Genomic DNA, 21407 nt, shown 5'->3' on the forward strand with positions numbered 1-21407 from the left:
GGACATAAGTTTTATGTAAGTGAGAATAGCGATTGACGATTACAACAGATAAACACATGATTGTCATAGCAAGACCAAGCCAAATGGAAAATGTTTTTCCTTTCAGTCTGAATATGAATATGTTATTTTGAACGAACAGACATATTTTTGGCAAAAAAAATCTYTTATAGCCGACAAGTTAACAAACAAAACTTGTCTCAAGTCAATTASTTATCCAAACTTTAAAACACYGACCACCAATATAAGATCGTYTATTAATGTTTATGAGTTGAAAACAACTACTGGGATAAGTATATATATAATTCCTTTGCAAAGTTGTACTAAAATTTAATTTCAAACTTAACGTTCATCGAATARTACATGAATTGTTTCATTGGTTTGTCAACTTGTGTCGATTTTCTAATTTGATTTTTAAATAGTTCGTTTTGTCATTCAATCTTAATTCCCATACGAAGTATCGATTGTTTTGTTTGATTTATTAACTTCTAGTTGTATACCCATGCGATGCAACGGGAAACGATCACTGTCTGTGAAATACAATAGCTACCAATATTTTCACAACCAATCAGTCAAATCCATTTTGTTGACATCCATTTGCCATTGAAATACATTAGCTAACAGGTACATGAGCAGTTTTTTTTTGGAAAAAATGCAAATAGCAGACTCATATAACAAAAGCTAGCAATTATAAATGGTTAGAGACTTTGAGCGTTTGGTTAACCGGCCCTTAAATACCTCAATCAGAACTTGAAAATTAGGATCATAATTTACTTTTGGTATTGTTACCAGGTGCTATAATACCTTATGCATATTCAACACTCGGTACAAACTCCATCAGATACTATAATGGTCCAATTGTCAACCATCACAAAGAAACCACAAACAAAACTCAATTAGCAAATCATTAGATCCCGACAATAATTTCACAAGTAGCAAACAAATCAAGTAGCTAAAATGATACCCGCATAATGTTACAGGAAGTAAAATTATTATAAACGATTATAAAATTAAGCTAACTACCAGAAAGAGAATGATATGATTTTAAAAGCTCAGAATAAGGATGTAAATGAATAACATAAAACTCGATTAAAGCAAACCTCAATTTAAGCATTTCCAAATTGAAATAAATGGATTATTGTGGGCTTCTAGTTACCAAAAGATATGACCAATGGACTTTGGCCAAACCAACCAACTTCCATTAAAAGTTGAACAGCATACACAAAACAACCAATAACACAAAGTACATCAAACCAAATGCCATCATCTTATGCAACCAAACCCGTAACCGTTAAATATACCAAACCTACAATTAGTCCTTCATGCGCCAACAATGGCATTGCCTTGTTCTCCGACATGTTCCATAGGTCCAATGTCATTGACTTGTCCCATATCATTCGCAGCCAATTGACATAACTACAATAACAAAAAGTCGAAATCCATAGAGATTAATAACAAAACCAAACAAAACCAGTAAAGCTAATTCACATATATGCTTCATCCCATTTTAAAAATGCACAATATGATCACCTCACCAGAAACAAACTAATAATTATAAGAAACGAATCAAATGGTTCAACGATTTGCTTACAAATGATTGTTGCTAGGATTTTTTATATCTCGTCTTCCCGGGTTTGAATCAAACCCAGGCGCTACCAAAGCCCATGATATTGAGATAGGTGTTTTATTTAGTTTGAGTTCTTGACTTGATAGAGTTTGATCATAAAAAARGCAACAAYAACATCAAGCGCCTAAATGATCCAAAGTAGTATATTACAATTACCATCAAGGAAAAGAGAAAATGCAATAATAACATCAAACCCATCAAAGTATGTTTATTCCTCTTTCTCACAAGAAATGGAAATTTCGAGTCTACGACACATCTCGAAGCAACCGAAAACCGGTAATATTACATTTTAGCTCATGAAGATCTCTATGTTTATGTTAGTCCATCAAACCTGTGTAGGATATTGCAAATTTATTTTTTAATATGTAGTGTTGACGTGCTTTCAAAGAATGTGGTGGAATTTAAGTTAATTTCATAATCTTATGTCCAATACAGTACATAGAATCCAGTATTAGATACTGGCACCTCCTGCTCTCCTGCAAAAGAAACCATATCCTAAAACAAGTCCAATCACTTTAATAACCACATATAGCAATAGTTGCTGCTGCTGCTATATATATGATGTAGGGGTTTGGGGAAGGGAAAGAGAACATCCTACTACCAAATTAATGACATGTTGGATAGAAATAGATTAGCAACTTTATGAGCAGCTTCAATATAACCAAACAGAATCCTAAACAACAGCTTCAATCTAACCAACAGAACATCCTACTTCCAACTTTCTTGAATCTAACCACTGCTTCCCCTGTTTGTATCTTTAAGTTTTTGGACTGAACCTGATCTTGGGGCTGAGCCAACAAGCTAAGAATTCTATGGCAACTCAAAACAACAGCTTTATTAGCAGCTTCAACCTCCTCCATATCTCCCCTCAAAATTATATATAAAAATTCCAAAAAAAAAAAAAAACAAGAAACTTGAGTTTTAAGATGAACACTCAAAACCAATAAACAAAACTACAAATTTGACAGATCATAAGTCATGAAAAGACCAAAAAAGATGGGTTTTAGAATGAAATTTCAACTGCTTACCCTCTTTCTTGTCCAGAAACTCAGATTAAGGTTGAATTAATACATGTATATATATATATATATTTCAAAAAAAACCCAAGAACATATTATACAGTCATATTATAACCTTTTATAAACTATTTTCCTTTATATGTTCATAAAAAACTGTGATCGAGTCATAACTCTTCCTTGTTCCCCCTCTAATAGTTAAAGATAATATTAAGAATCAGATCATCAACGCCTTAGTTTGGTCCTCTAATATCCGAATCAACGGGTTGTCGTGAGTGGAATTAATTAACCATGGTGGAGACTTATAAACAAATTTAAACATAACAAATAAGTACACATGTTCACGCCTTGAGCAACTAAAAACTCCTATAAGGTTCTCTAGAAAACACAAGCAAGATATGCTTTCAACTACCTCTTAATGTGTATAAAATTTAACAAAGCATTGAAAACTAACCTCCTTGCTTCTGCGCTTCAACAATTACATGCAGAACAAGAGTTGTCTCTCCAGAGGCCTCTGGGCCGTATATCTCAACTACGCGTCCCTGCATAAGTAGATTAATGCATTAGAAAAGAAACATAATTTTAAGCATCGTATCATTCAACAACCTATTCAAATGCAATTCAAAAGAGGTAAAGAAAATGCAATGTAAACAACACAAGTAGGCAAGAGACCTTAGCTAGATGCTCTGGCAAAAAACCTCATTGTGAGCATCAATCAGGACCTCCGAGTCACAAACATAACTAAAATATTCCTCAGCCACAAAAGTGCGCATTGATTATCACGATCATAGGTCCATTAATACAATGCTTAAGATCATGAGTTTATAAGCAAGCATGCAAATATCGAGAAAATACAATGGTCTATAGCAATATGAAACTAAGAACATCAAATCAAATTGGCAGGTAATTATTGCTATGCATCTAATCACCAACCAAGTTCCAAAAGTGCAGTCTACACCCCAAAGCATAGACTTATTCAAAACGTTACTTTAATACTAAATGGACTATAAAACACTTGGACAACGACATTTCTGAATTGAACCATACGTTGCAATATGAACAGCAGGACAAAGAAACAAATAAGATGAAAATGGAGCAACATTATAGCATGGATGAACAAAAATTTCAAGCAAACACCATTGTTATAGTTACTGTATGGTTGTTTCACCACTTCAGCAAGTTCAGTCTCACAACCAACTTGAGATGAAGGGCCTAGTTGTTGCAGTTATTATATATTTTGTATAAGATTACCTACTGAACGTACATATAAATTTTAAATATATACATTCCAATACTTTTAAGCAAAGAGAAATAGGACACAAACACAGTGTAAATACCTTTGGAAAGCCACCAACCCCCAATGCTATATCTAATGCAAAAGATCCTATAGACACCACTGGGACTTGTCTGGGAGAAGCACATTGACCAACAAACATGATAGATCCCTTTCCAAGAGAAGTATTGATTTGATCAATTGCTTGCTTTAAGGCTAGATCTTTTTTAGACATGTTTCTCTTCACCTGAATCACTTCCATCAGACTTTGATTTCTTTTTACCTAAAAGTTGAATGCCATATGACTCTGAAGGTACATACAGGTTCATGTTAGCTTACACACATGAGGATGAAACAAATCAGGATATAAGTCGGTCTTAGGGTAGAACAGGGGTTGGCGTGTTGTCTTCATTCGTTTGATTTGGTCGTTAGCTCACAGTAAACACGACTGGAATTCACAATCAAAAACCCTAAAAAAATTGAATGTTAAAAACAAACCAAATAATTACCTCGAGATGGAAATAGATTGAACGATGGAAGATTGAGAGAAATGCCTGCCTGAGAATCATCATCGAGTGAGAGAAATGCCTGCCTGAATTGTCGTCTTGGGGGAGGGACGACTTTTCTGAAACGTCGTATTGGAAGAGGGGAGCGATGGAAGCGACGCTTTGGGGAGGGTAGCGGGGTGAAGGGAAAGGGTTGAAAGGTGAAGTAGTATAGATAAGGATATTTTGGGCATTTATAATTTTAAGACTTTTAAGGCTTTTAGTGAAATTGTTTAATAAGGTAGTATAGATATATATAAATTATGGAATTACTTAGGTGACACAATAAGAAAACTTTCATTCACCTTCTCTATTTTTCCATAATTTTGAATTTCTTTTAAATAAAAAAACTTTTCGATTTAGCTTTTCATTTAACATCTCGTTTTCTTTATCACTTTATATTATTTTCATTTACACAACATAAATACATCAACAAATATAATTTATATTTGTCTTACATCTTTTACTTTTATTTAAAAAATTATTTAATGGATCCAACATTTTTTTAATTAAGTTTATAGGATTAAAAAATGATGTCTTAGGGTGTGTTTGACAGTTGCTGAATGATTTGCTGTAGAATGATTAAGTTGTCAAAATCATTAAGAGACTCTAATGATATAATGCAAAATAAAATATAATTGTTTGATAATTGTTTACAATGAAACTAGGGCGCAGAATGGTTAAAGAAGACTAATGATACAAAATCATTTAGAGATTTTTAGAATCATTAAGAGACAAATTTTTTTTACCAAACAAAATTTACTTCTTAACGATTCAGATGTTGCCTTTTAATGGAACTATTAAAAGGTAAACAAATAACCCCAGATCTTATATCAACAACATTTTCTAAAGTATTTGACACCCCTATTAAGGAGATGTCATTAACACTTCCTTAATAGTTCCATTAAGAGACAACCTCTGAATTGTTAAAAAGTAAATCTTGTTTGGTAAAGAAAAAGTTTGTCTCTTAATGGTTCTAAAACCATCTGAATGATTTTGTATCTTGGATCTTCCTTAACTATTAAGAGCCCTAATTTCATTGTACACAATAACCAAACAATTATATTTCATTTTGCACTATATCATAAGAGCCTCTAATCATTATGATCACTTAATTATTCTGCATCAAACCATTCAACAATTATCAAACAGCCCCATAAATTTTTTACCAAACGACATTGACATCCGACCAATCGAAAAGTTGGACTCTAAATGACATCATTCAAATTAAATGCCCTAAAACATTTTGCTTAGATGTTTTTATCTTTCTTCGGGGTTGAAAATCAACTTGCAGAAAAGCTGTTTATATGGCATTGGCGTGGGTACCGGTGAAGCTGAGTTTCTTGCTCAAAGAATGAATTGTAAGATCTCCTCTATTCCGTTTCAATATTTGGGTCTTCCAGTAGGAGCGCAGATGGGTAGAAGTAGTAGTTGGAATAAGTTAGTGGATAAGTTCCAAGAGAAACTATCCGCCTGGAAGGCCAAGTCTTTATCGTTTGGTGGTAGGAAGATTCTTTGTAAATCGGTTCTTGGTAGTTTGGGAGTTTATCTTTTTTCTCTGTTTAAAGTCCCGGAAAAAGTGCTTAGCACCCTTGAAAGCCTTCGGAATCAATTCATTTGGGGCCGGTCTGGGCAGAGTAGAAAAATTATCTGGGTTAGGTGGAAAGTTGCTTGCAACACTTTGGACAAAGGTGGTATTGGTATTGGTAGTTTAAAGGCGCTCAATTGGAGTCTTCTTGCTAAGTGGTGGTCGAGGTTTTTAATTGAAGAGGGTAGTCTTTGGAGAGATTGTATAAAGGCGTTTCATGGTGCTAGTGGGTGTATTTTTAGTGACGGTTGTAAGAAACCGGGTGTATGGGGAACTATCGCTAAATGGGATTCTCTCATTCGGAAAGTTGGGTTGAATGTTAATAATTTCTGGGCGGTTGACAGCAATGGCTCTCGCCGCTGGGCTTTATCCGAGGATGGGATTTTCTCGGTTAAGATGTGTCGGGGAAAGATTGACGAAGGGGTTTTACAATCTAACGGAAGTGTTTCGAAGTGGAACAAATTAGTTCCTGGTAAAGTGAATATGCTTATCTGGCGTTTTTCAAAGTCTAGACTCCCCACTAGACATAATCTTTTCCTTAGAGGTGTCCAAGTGAGCTCAGTTCTCTGTCCYTGTTGCCTAAWTCAWACAGMAACGGAARATCATMTCTTGTTTGGTTGTTCGACTACAAAGGTGATCGGTGCGTATGTAAAGAATTGGTGGTCGGGCTTTCCTTGCCAAGCTACCAATTTGGCGGAATTTTTTTCTGCAGCACAATTTCCTTTCAAAGGGAAGAAGGTTAAGGAGGGCTTGGAAGTAATTCTCATGGCGTTTATTTGGGTGATTTGGACGAATCGAAATGCATTGGTCTTCAACAAATCTGGTAAAAATCCGATGGTAATTTACAAGGATATTGTGTTTTTTTCTTTTAATTGGATTAGACTCAGATCGAAGTCTTGTAATTCTCTCGATTGGAATGTTTGGTGTACCAGCCCTTTAATGGCTCTTTTGTAAGTGCTAGCATCTTGCTAGCCTCGGTGGTTTCTTAATAAAATTGCTGTTTCTAAAAAAAAATAAATAAAGTGACGTCACCATTATCTCGCCTCAATTCGAAGGTTCCAAAGTTCTTTTTAAGTGCGTGCATTTTCTTTTGTAATTGTATCATAAGTTTTCCTACTACAGAATTAATTTGTATGGATCGTTTATCTAAATATTTACCCGGTAGTTATTTACCTTTAGAAGTTAACACTATAATTTATTTTACTAGATAAGATTGTAGTACATTAAAATAGTAGAGTATGCAACAATTTACCCGGTAAGCACTTACCCGGGTAAAAGTCGTCACCCTCACCTACCGAGTAATACTCTCCATCTTTATTATTGCTCTTACCGAGTAAGATTTTTGACCCTTACCATGTTCATCAAATATAGGAAAATTATTTGGTAAACACTTACCAGGTAAACGTTTAGTAAACGGTCCCTTAATCTTCACAATCCTTTGAAATTAACAAATTCTCTTGTAATGATAAGAGTAAAATATGTTGAAGATTTTCTTCTAACCGCTAATCTTGACGTTAACAGTTACATAAACCTTTCAAGCCTTTTTGAACCCGTAACCTTAAAAGAGCAAATCCAAACACTTACACCACCTCAATTACCTCTCAAGGTTTGATGTTCGATATTTAGATCGCATTGTTGACACCCGAGACCCAAAAGGATTTACGACGAATCACACATACGGTTGCATATTGGTAAATGCAAATTCATTACACAAGGATTCATAAGTTAATCCCAGATATGTATGTATAAAACTATATGTATCGCCTTATAAATTACACTGAAAAAAGAAAAAGAGGAAGAAGAAAAAATCATTCAAATCATAAGTTACAAAAAGAAAGAGTAAGGGCAAAACTTAACACAGAAGAAGATGAAAGAATTTTTGAACACGTCGTTATAACGACAAATGCACTTCCCGTCCTTATACGGGGTAGTAGGAAAGATCGTGCAATCTTTTCTTCTACGATTGTTTGATTCTGGATAAGTTGGCGTAGTATCCCAAGTCTCGGTTTATTCTCATCTTTTTTGCATCCTTACCAAACATCACGCAGGTATCTTCCCGACATTTGTAGATTCTTAACGTAGTGTTCTGCCTTTGAGGAGTCTAGAGATCCCTGAAATCCACCAAATTATGATTGTTTCGTCAGTTCAAGATCTTAACTATTTCCTCATGTTCTAATGGTATGGAGATTGTTTCAGGTTATGTTTGGCAAATAGCTCGTGGCTGATAAGTTAATTGTTAGCTCAAAAGCAAGCTGTTAAATGATGAATTAATTATGTTCGGTAAAAACTAGCTGATAAGCTAGAGGCAGAGTAAAATGACCTAAAAGGACATATGTTGAAAAGTTAATTGGAGCTTATTGAAACGATACTTGATATAGTGTTTTCAAAAGCTAGTTTATGGCTAACAAAACATGGCCTTTTCAATAAACTCAAAATAAGATGGTTTATAGTCATCAAACATGACCTTAACTTAATGATGTGCAAAAGGGGGAAAAAGGCATGTTACAGTTAATATGACACCTTAAAAATGGTGTCAAATCTCATGGGACAGATGGTGTATTGTTTCAATTTGATTGTCTACAACAGTACAAAGTAATGAAGACAGCAGTATGGACCCCAAAGTATTTAACACCATATAATTATATCTATCACCATCTCAGCCGACTCCGCCCAAATAATCCACCTACCTCTTGGACCCCGAAATTGATTAGGAAACGGAAACCGCCCACAGAGCATCAGGTATCTCTCTTCACATTCATAATGAATATGGAAGTATTATTTATCATAATTACACATTCATGATAAATATGGATGTGTTATTCAACATGAATCACACATTTATAATGAATATGTTACAACATTCTTGATGAATAATCCGTCCATATTCTCTTAATGAATATGCCACGTGTTGCGCTGTGGGCGGTTCCAAAGTTCCTAATTAATTTTAGGTTCCTAGAGAAACCTACCCATACTATATATACATATATATATATGTGGTGAAAATGATGTGAACACAAGGATCTTTCTCTTTGGACCACAAAGATGGAGGGGGGTTGGTTGTATCTAACCGTTTAAAATGAATGGTGTCTGGCATATGGTTTAGAGGAAAAACTAAAAAAGGAATTCAAGATAAAAATACAATTAATCATAGGTTTCGTTGAAGAATTTTTTAACATACCTGTTCTTGCACAATGGTATGCAGGGTTCGGTGTACATCTTTGGCCATGCCTTTGGCATCACCACATACATATAAATATGCTCCCTCAGAAAGCAAGTTCCAGATATCCGAAGCCTGCAGGCACATTTTGTATAAGAAACATGCAAAAACATTTAAATAGGAAGGGGAAATTGCATGATAATGCAACGTACTCTTAAAACCTTCATTTTGGTACCTCAAATGTGACATCTTAAAACATTTAGGTACTTTGGTCTAAATGTTTGAGAAGTCACATTTGAGGTACCAAGATAAAGTTCTTTAAGTATGTCAGAGATCAGAGAAAAGTACGTCGCATTTTCATGCGATTTGCCCAATAAAGACTGATATTTTAATGGTTGTTTTCCCACCTTTTGGTTCATCTTGTGTTGCACATATTCCTTAGTTGGGCCTTCGCGAGAGAAAGCTACAATAAGCTCAGAAAGAGCACCAGTCTCAACGAAGTTATTAAGCTCATCCTCGTATATGAAGTCCTGAAGCAACATAATGATTGTCGGGTTAGGTTTTACCCAACCAAAATATTGGTATTTTTGAAAAGACTTGTGTTTGTCAACATACCACTTTGCGATTCCTGCATCCGAAGAAGAAAATGGATGATCCCAGCTCAGTTCCAGCTTCCTTTAGAGCTAACCTTTCTTGAAGGAAACCCCTAAAAGGAGCCAATCCAGTGCCTGGGCCAATCATGATTACTGGGACTTTAGGATCGGAAGGAAGTCTGAAATTGGACGTTCTAACAAAAATAGGCGCCCAACTGCAATCCTGACTTTCTGTCATAGGTACAGCGTTCTGAAGATAAACAGAAAAGTAGAATTGTTAAGTAAAAGAAAGTCAAAGTCAAAGTCAAAGTCAAAGTCGAAACTTGATTTTCTTGTTTCTCCTTTTCTTGTTTCAGGTTCTTTTTAACCCTAACTTTTCGGTAAATTCCCCTTATTTCTTTGGGGAAACGTTCTATCTATTTCACACACTTTACAAGCTGGGGGTCTACATCAAAACAGCCACTCTACTCTTTTGGCGGTAGAGGCCAGGTTTGCCGCCCTTTTTTTGTGTGTGGGGGGGGGGGGGGGGGGGGGGGGGGGGGGGATGACCACCTTCGGTTGGGACGTACTGGACTTGTTTGGTTTGGTTTTCAAAGTTGAAACTCCATGCAAGTTTCAGCTGTATGCATGTGTCACTAACCACCAGACAAGAAAATGAATTAATACCTTCATCCAGGTGGAACAAACTCCTTTGTGGACACGGCCTGCGGGTGTTTTCTCATAAACTAATGCACAAGTAACATGAATCCTATTTGGTGCCATCCTGTAAAACGAAATGCATATCAATTTTAAAATTGTTCTTGAGTTTTTGTAAATAGAATCCTTGTAAATCAAATTAGCATTAAGACCTACTGAATAGAAAAGAACTTGGTTGTTAAATCAAGAAGTTGGATTAATTTGGATCGAATGTACTCACTTAGGGGAGGAAGAAATAGAGTAGTATCTGGGTTGCAAGCGTGGGGCAACAGCCGCAAAGAAAACCCCAAGTGGAGGCTTAGCTGATGGGAAGGCCTCCATGACTTCAAGAAGGCTTCTTTGGCTTAGAACTATCCACTGAGCATATTCATCCTGAAGAACATTAACACGAGAATGAATAACATCAGTTTCCACATTAAGCACAAACACATTGATCAAACTGACAAAAGAGTCAATGGCCCAATGCCATTTGGATTACTGGTAGATCTCAGCCATCTTGGAGGTCAAGGGTTCAAGTCTCACCAAAAGTGACAAGTGCGTGTGAGTTTTGCCGTATATAAATAAATATACTTCAAGCATTGATCAAACCCAACATTTAAGGCTATGAAAAATATCCCAACCTTTCCAGCAGGAGACGCAAGAAATTTCAGTCTATCAGCTTCAGTGGGATCGGTAGCATGAGCAGCTAGAGCAAGCAAAGCAGACTGAAATACATAGGCATCCAGCATTTGTTAAGCTTAACTCGGATGGGGTTTCTTGAAAATCCAAAGTTATTAGCAAGAGTCACAAAGGCATACCTTTTTGGGAGAACTCAAAACATCTGCATAGCAAGCCAATGCTTTTCTTAGAGTGCAAGGAGGGAAAGGAGGTGGCAAGGAGGCTCCGCCAAGTGGTGTTCCATCCTCTTTATCTGTGTGGACCGAGAAGTATGTGTCTGGTGGTAAACCTACTAATCTTTCAGCCTCATCCACGACTTCACTTAGATTCTCACAGTAAACTCCAACATGATCCCCAGTTTCATATCTGAAATAAATAAATAAATTTGGTTGGTGTGATCTGGCTACGATATCATCTTCATCAACTTTATAAAAGTTCCTCCACATACTGAGTGTGCGTTTGGTAGGCAGACAGAAGTGGACATGGGAGAGTGAGGTCGGCCGGTGAAACAGCTGTTAAGGTTTTAGGGTTTTAATTTGACATGGGCAGTTTAGTAATCTCCCAATATTTCCCCATCTCCCAGATTTTTGTTCCACCCATTGTTCCAGTTCACCAGAAGTCCATACCACCAAAGAACTAAAATTATATATCAGGAACCAAGTAAATTGCAAGAGTGACTTACGATAGTCCGGTGTTAGTGATTTCAAATTCCAAATGAGTGCAAGACCGATCAGATTCAGGGGTATGGAGCTCCTTTTTGACAGCCACATTGGATCTTTACACAGATAGGATTATGTCAGATTGTAGAAGATGTAATAGGGTTAGAAAAAAATGATCAGAAAATTGAACAGGGGATGATACCTGCATGGATGTTGAGCATCATGAACAGCATGGCCATTTGTGTAACTTTGATCTTCAGCAGAAGTGTCGGGTTTGTCATGGAACACAACACGGTATTCTGAAACAGCAGCAGTGTAGGGAGTGGAAACAGTTGTATCATCCTCATCACGAAGCAATTGGTCTAACTCAGGCCACACTAACTCTTTCCTGAAGAAGCAAAGTTTGACAAAATATTACATATTCATTCTTATAGGCATTTGTTGACTACTAGATGATTTCACATATTAAAGACAAAATTTGTATTATTTTCTAATACCATGCAGTGAAATCATCCTCAATACATTGATCATCGTCTCCAAGACCAACAGGAACAAGGCGCTTTGCACCTGCAAATAGTGAAAACTATAACATCAGATGATGGGTGAAGCATCAACAAAGCAACATGATACAAAGAGCCAATTACCAATTAAAGCTAGATTAATCATTCTTAATTAACAAATGTTGTAAACTGCAATGTAGTAAATGAATGGTTCATGCCATACTGAGGCCCATAGAACAAATTGGCAAATGGTACACAATTTTCATAGAAACTTTCCCTAGATACCAAGTACTAAGGGTGAAACCTTGAGGTCCAACTCAACCGGCAAATAAAGGCTAGGCCTTGGGGTTCCTCCCCATTAGTAGCCAGTTCGAATCTCCTCATAGCCACCGGGAATTTTATTAGCTGTTATCTTCTGGGCCCTATGGGATTAGCCGAGGTGAGCGCAAGCTGGCCTGGACACTCATGGTTACCAAATAAAGTACTAAGGGCGAACATCATAACAGTGCCATACCAGCTGAGTGTTAGATGAAATGAGACTTGATGCTGAGATAAGTGCATACAAGTACCAATGTAGTTTATTTATGACAAATTACTGTATAAAGTTCCTCGTGTTGCTTTATGGTTTATAAAGTACTTAAGTTACTAACATAACTGGACAAAAACAAATTATCATCCTCTTGATAAGCAATATAGCCAATACTCTTTTTAAAGTTAAACTGGATATGTAAGGAAATGAATATACCCTGCTCCGCAAGATTCTCATCGACCACCTTTGCAATCTGCATATAATGAAAATTAAGAAAAGAACTAAATTTAGCATAAAGTAACATGTAACAGAACATTTATAACGATACGGTTGTTTAATCGTCTAAAAGGATAACATGATATTAACTGTTACCTTGTTGAAATGCTCATATTGTCTGTTGCCAAGACCAAATACTCCATATTGAAGCTTTCCAAGCCATTCTTTTTTCTCATCGCCCTACATGGGTAGCAAGAAATTTTAACTCAACAAGCAAATCCTGGTTGGATACCACATTGATCTACAGCTTGCACAATATTTACCTCGGCAAACCATTTATAGAATCTGGCTGCATTATCTGTTGGCTCACCATCTCCATATCTACACAACCAATCATCATACCCAAACTCAATTAGTAGGTACAACCACCTACCACATCTTTATGCAATTATATATACACACACACATATATTCATAATTAAATACTCACTTATGAGATTGCAACACTTGACCAAATAATTTAACTCAAAAAGATTCCAATTATAGAAATCTTACAACTTTGATGGAAGGGGGAGGCGGAGGGGGTAAATACAGCAGAGGTAGCAATTAAATTAGAAAACTTACGTGGCCAAAAAGAAAAAGGCCAAAGATTCCTTCTTTAGTTTCTCCTCATACTCATCATCATCAGCGGCATAATCATCCTACATTTAGAAAACAAATTCAATTATGATTCACGATCCAATTGGCTGATAAAGCTTTGAGAATTTGTAATTTCGCATGAAGTATCAAAGCATCTGATTGCACCATATGCATCAAAGTTGATCTCTAGAAAGTTAATACTCACCAAATCAATTACTTTAAAGACCGCCTTTTCATATCGAACTTTAGCTTCCTCAACAAGTGCCTTTAAACAACAAGATATGAATGTCAATAACGCTGTAACTTTTTATGATCGAAATTTTCAAAGTGTTTCAAACGTATGAATTAGCAAAAGTTCTTCACCTTAGCGAAACCTTCAGCTGTTCCAGTTTGCGTGCCAAAGAAAACCGTAACCTTTTTCTTACCGTCATCAACCTCCTCCTCCTTAATTTTCTTTGGTACCACAATCACCGGTGTCTCAAAATCCTTACCCGACTTCTTCGTGGAGGATCTCCGCCACACCAAAACGACAACGCATCCAATCAACACAGCAACCGACGTCGTTAGTATCATCAACAGCTCACGATTCTCCATTAGCATCGCTAACGCCGGCGGCATCGTTGATTCCCCCGATTCTGATGCGTTTGATGTGTCTAAAACTTTGCCGTTAAAAATAGCACTCATCAGATCAAACGGCGAAATCTTGACGGAGTTGGATTGCATTTTCCCCCAAAATTCAAACGATCCAACAACAATCTTTGCCGGCGAGAAAACGGTGGATGGGAGAATCAGAGTTTAGAGAGAGAAAATCGGAAGAAATGAAGTGTTTCTCTCTCTAGATTCTCTCTGAGGATTGGTAGGGGTAGTTGGGAGAAAGCTATTGACTTGAGGGGGGTTTTATGGAGGGTAGAAAGAGAGGAGCCAACGCCTACCAAACCACACTGGTCAGCCACACCTACCTTTATTTAACCATGGTTAGTTTTAACATTTTAATATTATATTATTATGTGTAAATGACATATTTTATAATCATATTTAATATACATGAAATAAAATAACAATCTCATTAAAATTATTTTTGGTATTAAAATACACATTCTAAAATTTTATTGGTTTTAACTTGTTAACTCATCTGATTTATTTATACTATATTATAAAGTATTTGACAAAAATTCTTAAAAATTATTTTTTATGTATGAAGTATTGTTTATTGATATATATATATTATTTAAAATTCAAGATTAAGTAAATTATATGTAAGTATAACTTATTAAACTTTCATGTTTGAATTCGTGTAACTAACTGCAAATAAATATAATAAATATTAAATAGAGGATAAACATCTCATTTTAAATATAAAAGATCTAAAATATAATTAGGATAATGATTGATTCTAATAAAATACTTAATTATTATTTTTGTAAAAAGTTGTATTATTAAACCAAATATAAAATATGAATTAAAGAAATACACAAAAAATGGGAAATTTTAAATAGTTAGTTTGGTACTAATATCAATCTTTTTTTCCATTTTTATGATATATTTTTATATTTATATTTTATTCAAAAATAAAAACATTATTGTTTTCTCAAAACCACATAAAACCGTATTATAACATCGACTAAGACAAAAAAAAATATCTTCAACGAAATAAAAACATTATTACTTTTATATTTATATAATTCAACATAAATATTTCAAGATTCCAAAAATGAATTCGAAAAAATATCTTCAATGAAATTTTGATATATATGATCAAATGAAGTTTATCATCAATACCGCTCAAACTTGGTTAAACATATTTGTCTGAATTAAGATTACGGGTGAATAATATTACTATTTATTATTTAGTGTTAGTTTTTATTAAAATTAATATTTGCATAATTTTACACTTTTTCAGTTATAGTATAAAATTATATATAAGTTTTAATTGTTTTTCAGATATGCTAACAAAATATATAAATTAACAAATTAAAATCAATATAGAAAAGTGAATTTTTTATAATTTTATAATATATATATATATATATATATATATTAAATTTATATAATACTCTATAAATAAAATTACATTTTTTAAATTAAAAACAATAGAAATTGAGATTTTTGTAGAAACCTCCAGTGAAATTGTATTTAGATTCTTATTTTGTTGATGTGACAGTAAAAATATAGCAAATGAAGTTTTTAGAGGTTCTATCATTGTGAATGCTCTTACGTATAACATATATATGGAATAATTGGACTAATTATGTAATATTTTTAGTTTGAAGTTATCTTTTTAATTTCATAAACTATTTTTTATCATGTAATATGTATTTGGGAATTAGATATTATAAACATTTTTTTTGTCTGGACTATCATCACATTATCGTTGATTTTATAATAAAGTTTAAATCTAGTAATTATTGGATTGTAATTAACCACATCGCAAAGTTCTCCATAATGCATGTTTTTACGATTTGAGATATATGCGGTACAGTTTGCAGTTTGGAGTCATCGCATTTGAACCTCCGTGGTCATAAGAGGATTTTTATTATTCATTGGATTCAAACCTATACCCTCCAAATGCTTTTGACATTTGAAGCTCAAGCTCAAACCAATCGGACACCACTCTTATGGTTAAAGGTTCCCACTTGGGTTTCATCTAGTCCAAAACTAGAATATGAAAAAAGACTCGAGAACACAACGTAAAAACTTGAGAACATGAATTTTTTTCCTTTCCCTCATGAAAGAGACTCGAGAACACAACGTAAAAACTAAGATTTGGAAGGCAAGTTATATGTAAGGGGCCGTTTATTAAATGCTTACCTACCGGGTAATTTTTCTCACCGGATGAACATAGCAAGACCCAAGAATCTTACCCGGAAAGAGTGATCATAAAGATGGAGAGTTTTATCCGGTAAGTGAGGGTAATGACTCTTATTCGAGTAAGCGTTTACCAAGTGAATTGTTGCATATCATTCCATTTTGATGTACTACGATCTTATCCTTAAAATAAATTATAGTATTGACTTATAATCGTAAACGCTTACCGGATAAACATTTAGGTAAACAACCCCTAAACTGTGTCTTAACCCAAAAAGTAAAGCCGTCATTTTTGTAAGTATGTATTTTCTGGACCTAAATATTGTTTACTAATTATTTAGCTTTCCAATTTGGAATGCTATTATTTTATTTTTAAATTTTCAAATAAGACCTGAATTTTGCATCATGTTTTCGTCCTACATTGAAAACAAACCATTTTATATGGATTTTATTTTTCAGTTCAATTATTATTATTATTTTGATTAACCTGGATATCCAACCCGATATACGAGCTGACTAATTCAGAACGACCACTTGCTTTGTAAATAGCTCGGAGTCATCGCATTTGAATCTCCGTAACCACAAGAGAATTTTTATTCCTTCTTGGATTTGAACCTGAAACTTTCTAAAACTTTTGACTCTTAGAGCCAAACTCGAACCAATCAATTCCGTTATTTTGATACTTCTGTTTTCATTGAAAAAACATTAATTATTTAAAAAACACTTTTGGGGTTTTTTAAATTATTTTTGTGTTTTTTATTATTTATTTTTTGTGAATGTGATTTGTGGGTGTGTGCGTGTTTGGGTGGATGAACGTGTTCCGTCTTTTTGGAAACGCGATTCAGAAATGGTAAATATTTTCAAAAAAGACCCTGAAGTATTAACGAGTTTGCAAATAAGAACCTGTAGTAGAAAAATAGAAGGCGTCTGAAATCGGCATGTGCTCTAACATGTCCACCATTAAAGACACGCGGATTTGGTTTTGACCGACCCCACACGCCTTTATAATGCCAATTTTGAGTTTCTATGCTTGGTGTTGTTTAAATATAAAAAGTATTCTTAAATTCATTTAAGTAAAAAAGTAAGACTGTAGGGTTAATAAAAAATTCATATAACCCACAAGGGTGGTGACTGATTGGTTTGAACTTGGTTTCAAAGGTCAAAAGTACCAGGAGATCACAAGTTCAATTCCAATGAGAAATAAAAATCCCCTTGTGGCCACAGAAGTTCAAATGCGGTGACTCCGGGCTATCTGCAAAGCAGGTACTCGCCCTGGGATTAGTCGGCTCGCATAGCGGGTTAGATATCCAGGTTAATAAAAAAAAAGATTCATATATGAATTATTGAAAAATTTATTTGGAGATGTATATATGAATTCATATGAATAATCTACTATGATGGTTCACATAGGGATGCAAAAAAACCTGACTAACCTGGCTAACTCAATTCGAAATAATCCAACTCAACCCGAAGGGACTTGATATTTAATCGAGTTGTAAAATCTTCAAACTGTAGGCATTGATTGGAATTGTGTTATGTCCATTTGAATCTAATCCAACTTGATGAACCTGACACCTTTTTATATAATGATTAAGGGGTTGTTTGACAGTTGTTGAATGGTTTGGTGTAGAATGATTAAGTGGTCCGAATAATTAAGAGACTCTTACGATATATTGCAAAATATAACTGTTTGGTAATTGTTCAGGATGAAATTAGGGCGTTGAATGGTTAAGGGAGACCCAAGATACAAAATCGTTCAGAAGGTTTTAGAACCATTAAGAGACATACTTTTTTTACCAAACAAGATTCACCTTTTAGCGATTCAGATGTTGCATCTTAATGAAACTATTAAGATGTAAACAAACAACCTCTTAATATGGTTGTTAAGTCTTTAATTAATGCATATACATTAGACATTAGACATTAGACAAACCCGTAAATAACAATATTCATAATTTTATCATAATTTCAACCGTAATTTTAGTTTATTATTTGCATAAATCTTCAACTTTCTTCTTTGAGTTTGTTAACTTTATTTGTATGTTCTCAATTTGATACTACTTCATTTAAACACAATCGCTTAGGGTTGGGTTAAAAAATTTCAAACCATAAACATTGGGTTTGATTGTTCAAATGTTTACAATCTGACCAACCCAACACATGTGCAGCCCGACGAATATGCATCTTCAAATAGATTATTTTGGATTTTTTTTCCAGTGGATTCACATATGAATTTTTCCTTAACCCTTCATTATTACATTTTTCTCGATAATCAATCTTCTTATTTGAACTAACTCATATATATAGAAGATTTCAAATACAAACCATGTAAATGTTACACGTCCTACAAACCAAATCTCGGCTCTTATTTTGTGTATTTTGAAATTTAGAGGTATGTGATTGAGAGTAAATTTAGAAACCGATTTAATCCATATTGTTGATTATCTACATGGATTAGTTTGTAAGGTTTGTAACATCATCATGGTTTGCATTTGAAACACACACACACACACACTTTCTCTCTCTCTCTCTCTCTCTCTCTCTATATATATATATATATATATGTGTGTGTGTGTGTGTGTGTGAGTGTACGTACATACATACATACATACATACATACATACACATATATATATATATATAATGTATTTCAAATACAAACTATACAAATCCATCACAACCATCTACTAATTACAAATTATGTTATTTTTAATTTAATTAAGGGTAGTTTAGTCCTTTTATCGTTTGTATGTTCTGTGTAACTATATGATCTCATTTTCCTTGATTATAGGATTGTATTACGTAAATATGGTTGGATTAATAAACCAGGTTATATATATATTTATGACTATCGCCTTTAATTTTATGTCGGCATTTTTAAGATTAAATGTTCTTTAACGATTATTGATAGATTCTTTTATATGATAAGTACTGATCATGTAAATGAGATATTTGTCCAACATGTATTTCTTTAGGATGTGGCGGAAACTACCTTCACTTTTCAGAATCACAATGGTAAATCATATAAGAAGCACAACTTGGTTCACTTACGAAAGAGAACTTCACATACGGAAATATTTGGTAACTAATTCAAATTAGGTTTCATATACGACACAAATGCCTATTTTGAACTGTTTTAAAGAAACCGATAACCCTGAATGAACAACAAAAACAAGCAGGGAAAAACGAAAAGCTGGATCTTTATTATAAACGACAATGAAGGTAAATTTAAGTATTACTTTCAGTTCAAGATTATTTAAGTTCAAGATATGCTTACTTTCGTATATGAAACCTAATTTGAAACATTTACCATATGTTTCTTATATGAACCAAGTTTTGTTTCGTATATGAAACCTAATTGAAACAGTTACCAATTTCGAAATTAAGTAAATCACATACAAAATCGAACCTGGTTCACATACTTAACATACAAAACAGTTACATTGACAGTAACCTCGAACCCCAATATTTCCTCCTTGATTTTGATTGAAATCTTCAGTACTCATCTACCATTTTGTATATGAAAAAAAAAAAAGTCAAATCAAGTAAATCTTGCAACGAGTTACTCGCAAGAGATAGATTCCAGTGAGGATTTCTCGGGAAGTTTTTGAATCTTCCAAAAATTGACGTTTTTTTTGCTTATGCCGATTTTACTCTTTTCACCCTTATAATATTAACTACTTGTGTTAAAATTTTATTATCGACTTAGTTTAGCCTCGTATCACATCATGACTGTGGATTTATCAAGGGTTGTGAAAACTCTCTCTCTCTCTCTCTCTCTCTCTATATATATATATATATTATAATGCATTTGAAAAGGACTCTTAAAAATAATTCTTTATGTATGAAGTACTATGTATTAATGTATATTACTTAAAATTTAAGATTACAAGTAAATTATGCGTACGTACAACTTATTAAAGCTCTATTTTTTAATTCGCATAACTAACTGCAGATAAATATAATCAAATACATAATAAACATTTTATTTTAAATATAAAAAATCTAAAATATAATTAGGATAATCATTGAGTTTTAACAGAACAGAATCGTTATTTTTATAAAATTTTATTGTTAAGCCAAAAATAAATTACTTCACTAAATCGTAAAAACATTATCTTTCTCAAAACCACAAAAACCGTATTATATCAACAAAGACAAAAAATAAAACGAAACATTAAAATGAAGATATATCTCGCTGCATTGTGCGAGTACCTTCTAGTGCGAGTACCCTTCTAGTGTGTGTGTGTGTATATATATATATATATAGAGAGAGAGAGAGAGAGAGAGAGGGAGAGGGAGAGAGAGAGATCTCAAACCTATAATATATACACACATAACAACAACAATTACTCACACAAACACTTTATCTTTGTTAAGGTTTGAACCACTGATCTCTTAAAAAATTGGGTCCACCAGTATCATGCTCGACTTGATATCATTTTTCAAACCATATTCAAACAACCTACAATTCAACTCACCTAATTAATATTAAACCAGTAACAATTATTTAAAATAAACATATGTAACAGTTATCTGGTTCAATTTCTAAATTTATTAAAAAAATATTAATAGACTTGCATATATGTCAAGAGTGAATGCTGATATATGTTGTTTACCACATCAAGTTTTTTGATCGTTTGTTTAACGTTCAAAAATAAGTATATTTATTAAATCGACAAATTAAATTAAAATTAATACCACACTTGTCTTTCCACGTGTATCACATGCTAAATTGCCAAAGTGGAATTATTCCAATATGTCCACTTTTCCATTTTATGTTTACTCGTTTATAATATTTTATTTTAGATTCTAGGAGATATTTTTACTTTTATTATAATATTTTAAATTAGTTATAATATTTTATTTTATGTTTACTTGTTTTTAAATTACCCTCTAGTAATATAAAT

General features: G+C 33.7%; 1 protein-coding gene across 1 annotated transcript; it reads right to left on the reverse strand.

The window, feature by feature from the left end:
* Window positions 1–7704: 7704 nt before the first annotated feature.
* On the reverse strand, window positions 7705–14549 carry LOC112500790 (NADPH--cytochrome P450 reductase-like). The gene is made up of 17 exons (XM_025104371.1): window positions 14056–14549; window positions 13898–13957; window positions 13678–13754; window positions 13377–13434; window positions 13210–13293; window positions 13054–13090; window positions 12306–12375; window positions 12011–12196; window positions 11832–11924; window positions 11290–11515; window positions 11113–11196; window positions 10713–10864; window positions 10463–10559; window positions 9819–10046; window positions 9611–9733; window positions 9225–9338; window positions 7705–8157 (listed from the first exon to the last, which is right to left on the reverse strand). Exons 1-17 carry the CDS (start codon window positions 14413–14415, stop codon window positions 8077–8079), a joined length of 2130 nt encoding a protein of 709 aa, XP_024960139.1. The 5' UTR covers window positions 14416–14549; the 3' UTR covers window positions 7705–8076.
* Between the last annotated feature and the right edge of the window lie 6858 nt (window positions 14550–21407).

This window comes from Cynara cardunculus (assembly GCF_001531365.2).
Source record: "Cynara cardunculus var. scolymus isolate 2C chromosome LG 17, CcrdV1, whole genome shotgun sequence".
In the NCBI taxonomy this organism is placed as follows: domain Eukaryota; kingdom Viridiplantae; phylum Streptophyta; class Magnoliopsida; order Asterales; family Asteraceae; genus Cynara; species Cynara cardunculus.